This window comes from Ornithorhynchus anatinus, chromosome 7 (genome assembly GCF_004115215.2).
Source record: "Ornithorhynchus anatinus isolate Pmale09 chromosome 7, mOrnAna1.pri.v4, whole genome shotgun sequence".
Classification (NCBI taxonomy): Eukaryota; Metazoa; Chordata; class Mammalia; order Monotremata; family Ornithorhynchidae; genus Ornithorhynchus; species Ornithorhynchus anatinus.
Window position 1 is genome coordinate 56,636,318 of NC_041734.1, and position 6,000 is coordinate 56,642,317.

At 42.1% G+C, this 6,000-nt stretch overlaps 1 protein-coding gene across 4 annotated transcripts in view; it reads left to right on the forward strand.

Moving 5' to 3' along the window:
• Positions 1 to 5,676, forward strand: part of SLC16A1 (solute carrier family 16 member 1) — a 52,127-nt gene extending 46,451 nt beyond the window's left edge. For all 4 annotated transcript variants that reach the window (XM_029069306.2, XM_029069304.2, XM_029069303.2 and 1 more), the window contains 3 exons: positions 602 to 745; positions 1,525 to 2,400; positions 4,590 to 5,676. In XM_029069306.2, coding sequence (XP_028925139.1) covers positions 602 to 745; positions 1,525 to 2,400; positions 4,590 to 4,870 — 1,301 coding nt within the window. In that variant the 3' untranslated portion in view covers positions 4,871 to 5,676. The remainder of the gene's footprint in view (positions 1 to 601; positions 746 to 1,524; positions 2,401 to 4,589) is intronic.
• Positions 5,677 to 6,000: the final 324 nt, after the last annotated feature.

Sequence of the window (6,000 nt, forward strand, 5' to 3'; positions counted from 1 at the left end):
GCTGTCTGATATGTTTATCTTGTATCTACCCCATTGCTTAGCTGAGTAAGCACTTAATACCGCAACTACTTAAAAACTACTAAAGTTTCACTTCAGTTTTATGTTTGGGCATGGGTGCCTTTGAGATTGCCACAGCCGTTCTAAATTCAGAGGGTAAGTAAAACAAAATCTCATATATCGGAATAGTTTGAGACCGAGCACAATCCAAAATATGAAAATCCAGAAATCCCAGAATTTGTCACCAAGCAGCCCTCTCAACTCGCTCTGGTTATTTCTGGCCGTGCCACACCTCTGCCTCTACTCCATTTACCAGTTTATCAGCCTGTTTCCTCCCCAGGCTGCCAAATCAATTTTAAAATGGTTCAGGGAGCATTTGGGCATTCTGTTCACAGCACACAGGGAGCAGGAGGGACACATGCCCACTCCAGACACCGTTTTTAAATTGTCCTTCATACTGAGCAAGAGGGCCAAGGCTGAGGGCCAGAAGTAGAGGCCAGCAGTAGTCAAAATAAATGGGGGCCAATTGTGTGAGGTGGTGTTGAATTCAGCTGGCGTTTCTTTGGCGTGCCCACGTGTCAGTGACCTGTTTATTGTCTCCTAGGTCCCATCAGCAGTATTCTGGTGAACAAATATGGTAGTCGCCCAATAATGATAGCTGGCGGTTGCCTGTCGGGATGTGGCTTGATTGCCGCTTCATTCTGCAATACTGTCCAGGAGCTGTACCTGTGCGTTGGTGTTATTGGAGGTGAGTTCTTTTCTGGGTCTTTTACACACTTGACAGAGTTGGCGATGATAACTACCCCTCTAACTTTTTGTGTGTGTTAATAATAGTAATAATTAAGGTATTTGTTAAGCACTGTGTGCCAAGAACTGTTCTAAGCGCTGAGATAGATACAAGGTAGTCAGGTTGTCCCACGTGGAGCTCACAGTCTTAATCCCCATTTTCTAGATGAGGCAACTGAGGCCCAGAGAAGTAAAGCGACTTACACAGGGTCACACAGCCCATAAGTGGCAGAGCCGGGACTAGGACTTGTGATCTTCCGACTCCCAGGCCCGGGCTCTGTCAGTTAAGCCATTCTGCTGCTTTTGCTTGTATATTTTTTTTGAGAGACAAATTTGACTCCGGCCCTCAGATCTCACAAACCCTAAATTAGAGACAGGAGGGTGACTTAACTCACCCTAAATTCCTTTTGGTCTTTTCTTCTAGACTGTAAACTCCTTATGGGCAGGAAACATGTCTACCAACCCTGTTATACTGTACTCTCCCAAGCACTTAGTACAGTGCTCTGCACACAGTAAGCACTGAATAAACACAATTGATGGAGTGATTGGGAATTATAATTCTATTATTTTTAGTTTTGGCATCCTAACTGAGCGCATTGAAATTTTGTTAATCTAGTCTTTATGATCTTTTTCTGAAGTTGTTCTCTCTGATTTTTTTAATCCCGGTTTGGAACCCTACTAGGTTTGCCTGGCAGGTGCTCTAAACATGTATTGAAAGGTAACAGTATATTTTGTTTTCAGGCCTTGGACTCGCTTTCAACTTGAATCCTGCTTTGACTATGATTGGCAAGTATTTCTTTAAGAAACGTCCCCTGGCCAATGGACTTGCCATGGCAGGGAGTCCTGTGTTTCTTTCCACCCTGGCACCTTTGAATCAAGCCTTTTTTGGTATTTTTGGCTGGAGGGGGAGCTTCTTAATTCTTGGGGGCTTTCTTTTGAACTGCTGTGTGGCTGGATCTCTGATGCGCCCAATAGGGCCCAAACCAGGTGCCCTGAAGAAAGAACTATCTAAAGAAGCCTTACAGGAAGCGGGGCAATCCGGCCTGAAAAAAGACACTGGAGCTGGTGGAGATGCCAGTACAGATCTGATTGCTGGGAACACTAAAGAGCAGAAACTCTCCGTTTTCCAGACGATTAACAAATTCCTGGACTTTTCCTTATTTACGCACAGAGGTTTTCTGCTGTACCTCTCTGGTAATGTGCTCATGTTTTTTGGACTGTTTACTCCTTTAGTCTTCCTCAGTAATTATGCCAAGAGTCAGAAGATATCCAGTGAGTCTGCAGCCTTTCTTCTTTCCATTCTGGCTTTTGTAGATATGATAGCCAGACCTTCTATGGGACTTGTAGCCAACACAAAGTGGGTGAGGCCTCGAATTCAGTATTTTTTTGCTATCTCAATAATCTGTAATGGAGTCTGTCACCTGCTGGCACCCTTATCCACCAATTACGTTGGGTTTTGTATCTATGCGGGATTCTTTGGATTTGCCTTTGGCTGGCTGAGCTCAGTCTTGTTCGAAACCCTGATGGACCTTGTTGGAACTCAGAGATTCTCCAGTGCCGTCGGATTGGTGACTATCGTGGAATGCTGCCCCGTGCTTCTGGGACCACCCCTGTTAGGTATGTCCCAAGTTTTCTGCAAAGTATCATTTCTTCGGGTTTTTCTTATGGGGTTATTACCAATGTGGGGTTGAGGAGAAAAACATAACAGTACCAGACACTCCAAACAGCATAACGGGCGACATTCTTTCCTTGTGTTTGGTTGGTCCATCTTGCAGCAACCTTTTCTTAGGTACAAACACTCTGTATCTCTGACTATGCAGGGGAACTACACAGCAAACCCAGATTCAGTCATTGAATCGTATTTATTGAGTGATTACTGTGTGCAGAGCACTGTACTAAGCACTTGGAAAGTCCAGTTTGGCAACAGATGGAGACAATCCCTACCCGACAACGGGCTCACGGTCTAGAAGGGGGAGACAGGCAACAAAATGAAACACGTAGACAGGCATCAATACCATCAAAATAGATAAATAGAATCATAGGTATATACACATCATTAATAAAACAGAATAATAAATACATATACATATACACAAATGCTGTGGGAAGGGGAAGGGGGTAGAGCAGAGGGAGGGATTGGGGTGATGGAGAGGGGAGGAGGAGTGCAGGGAAAGGGAGGGCTCAATATGAGAAGGTCTTCTGGAGGAGGTGAGCCCTGAGTAGGACTTTGAAGAGGGGAAGAGAGTTCCTTTGGCGGATATGTGGAGGGAGGGCATTCCAGGTCAGAGTAGGATGTGGGCCAGGGGTCGACAGTGGGACAGGCAAGAACGAGGCACAGTGAGAAGGTTAGTGGCAGAGGAGGGGAGGACAGAGCGATTGAAATGTAATTCCATTATTTTTTACTGCTTGAGCACTTTCTTGCTTCTAAATTACACTTTAAATACTTCCCTTCCCTTCCTCTTTAAACTTTGAAGTATTTTGATTAACTTGATGAGAACAGTAAAGGCCCATTTAGATTTTAGTATTAAGTAACTACTCTGCTAGTCCTAGTTGCCTCTCTTTGGAGTAGGATGTGGAAAAATAACACTTTGAACATTAAATATTTCCATAGGCCCACAAAAAATTACTTCAAAATTTTATTATTGGTACACATTTACATTATCATTCAGGTAATAATAGTAATAATTGTGGTACTTAAGCGCTTACTATATGCCAAGCACTGTACTAAGTGCTGGGGAGGATACAAGCAAATCGGGTTGGACACGGTCCCTGTCCCACGTGGGGCTCACAGTCTCAATCAACATTTTACAGATGAAGGAACTGAGGCACAGCGAAGTGAAGTGACTGGCCCAAGGTCACACAGCAGACACGTGGCAGAGTCGGGATTAGTACCCATGACATTCTGACTCCCAGGCCCTTGCTCTATCCACTACACCATGCGGCTTCCCCAACTATTTAATGCCATCACTGTTTAATGTATTTTTCCATGTATTTTTTATCCTTGTGTATACTTGTTTTGGTCAATTTACAGGATCTTGAACACATAAGTACACTTTTCAATGTCTCCAAAACAATACTCCACTTCATCTAGCACTATTTTGCCTAGAAGCCATTTTTCTCAAACCAGTTAAGAAGACTAACCTAGGGTCTAGCAATGTAGGATTGAAAGACTGGAAAAATGTCTATGTGAAAAAGAAATGTGCAAGACTGTTGTGTTGGATTCAAACACTTGGTTAGAGCTACTTTTTTGTGGAAGGGAGAAAGTCAGCTGAGAACCTCGAGACCCATAATAACAATAATCATGATATTGTTAAGCTTACTAGGTGCCAAGCGCTATGCTAAATGCTGGGGTTGATGGAATATAATCAGATATGACCCAGTTCCTGTGTCACGTGAGGCACATTTAAACAGAAACGGGACTTAAAGCAGTCCTGCTAGGTCCCCAAAATTAACAATACCAAAATTAAAGTTTCTAGAAATAGAAAACACCCAAAACCTCATTCTAGCTAAAGTGCTTCACATTGGGAATCAAAGATCAACAGCCTCTAGGCAGATGTTAGTGATTTTCTCTAGGCTTAAGTGTGTCATTTGGCTAAAATCTCTTGGAATCTGGAACTGGGTGAGTGTGTCATGTTCTGTTGGCTGTATTTTTCCCAAGCAACGTCTCTTTCATTCAATAGTATTTATTGAGCGCTTACTATGTGCAGAGCACTATACTAAGCGCTTGGAATGTACAAGTCGGCAACAGATAGAGACAGTCTCTGCCCTTTGACGGGCTTACAGTCTAATGTCTTGGCTCGCTGCAGGTCAACTCAATGATATGTATGGAGACTACAAATACACCTACTGGGCTTGCGGCATTATCCTAGTCGTGGCTGGAATCTACCTCTTCATTGGCATGGGCATCAACTACCGGCTTGTGGCAAAAGAACAGAAAGCTGAGGAGAAGCTGAAAAAGGAAGTGAAAGAGGAGGAGACGAATATCGATGACGTTGATAAACAGAACGAAGTCACAAAAGATGCGGTAGCACCTCCCCTGCAAAAAAGCACAGAGGAGATCGCAAAAGAGGCGGGAAACCGCATTTAAGACTGCAGTGCTAGAGGTTCTGAAGAATAACTGAGGCCTTAAAATGTATCTGGAAGAATTCTGCTGCCCTGTTGATGTCAGTGGTGCTTAATACAGATCAGGGCATCAGGTGGAAAATCATACTAGGAGTTCATGGGTGGTTTTTATTTTCATTATTTTTAAAAAGGATTATTTTATTTTCCATTGCATTAATTCAGCAACAGTACAAGTTCAGAGGCTTCCTTTGAGTGAAGGAAGGGGTCCAGAAATCATCTTTCTTGGCCTCTCACGGTGACTTGAACATACTGATTTGTGCCTTAAATATTTCAATATCTAGTAATCTTTAGAGAAGCCTTAACTCTTGTAAACTGTCTAGTTGCATTTGTCCATCTTAGAAATGTTTTATTTAAAAGGCAAAATGTTTTTCCTGTGGCAGTCTGTGATCTTTGGCTGTATCATTCATTTACTGCCAGACGCTATCTTTGAGAGATGTGGCGTAGGAGTTGTTTTACAATTTTAATTTACTATTATAAAACCTTTTTTCCTGATATAGGTTCCAGCCACCACACATGGCTTGTGGCTCTATTTCTTCTTATAATTATTGTGGTATTTATTATGTGCTTACTTATTGTGTCAAGCACTGTGTTATGTGCTGGGGTTGGATACATGATAATCAGATATAATTGCATATAATTCTGAAATGCCTTTGCTTCTGGAGCTTGATTTAACATTCCCTAACGACACTTTTTCTTTCCTTCTTCCTGGAACATTGATTAGAAACTGATTTTTTTTATATATAAAACACTATTTTCACTCCATTGTTTTAAGGTTCATTTTTAAGTGTATATCTGTGGCTGTTTTTCCGTGTTTTTAAATCACCTGGTATTGTTTCCATCGTTCTTTAAAAGCTAGAAAATTGGGTTGTTTTTTGTTCTGGTGTGGGGGGAGGGGTGGGGAAGGGGATTGGTAAATAGTGTTTTAAAATAAACCTTTGGCTCCATGCCTCTTGGATAAATATAAAATGGCCCCTAAAACTGATGCTGATTTTTGGGGGGGGGGGCAGATTCTTTAGAATCCTAAATTCAATTTAATGAGAATTTTGAAAATTTTGATTCATTTTTCCTGGCATCTTTTCTTCTTGTTCTCAGTGT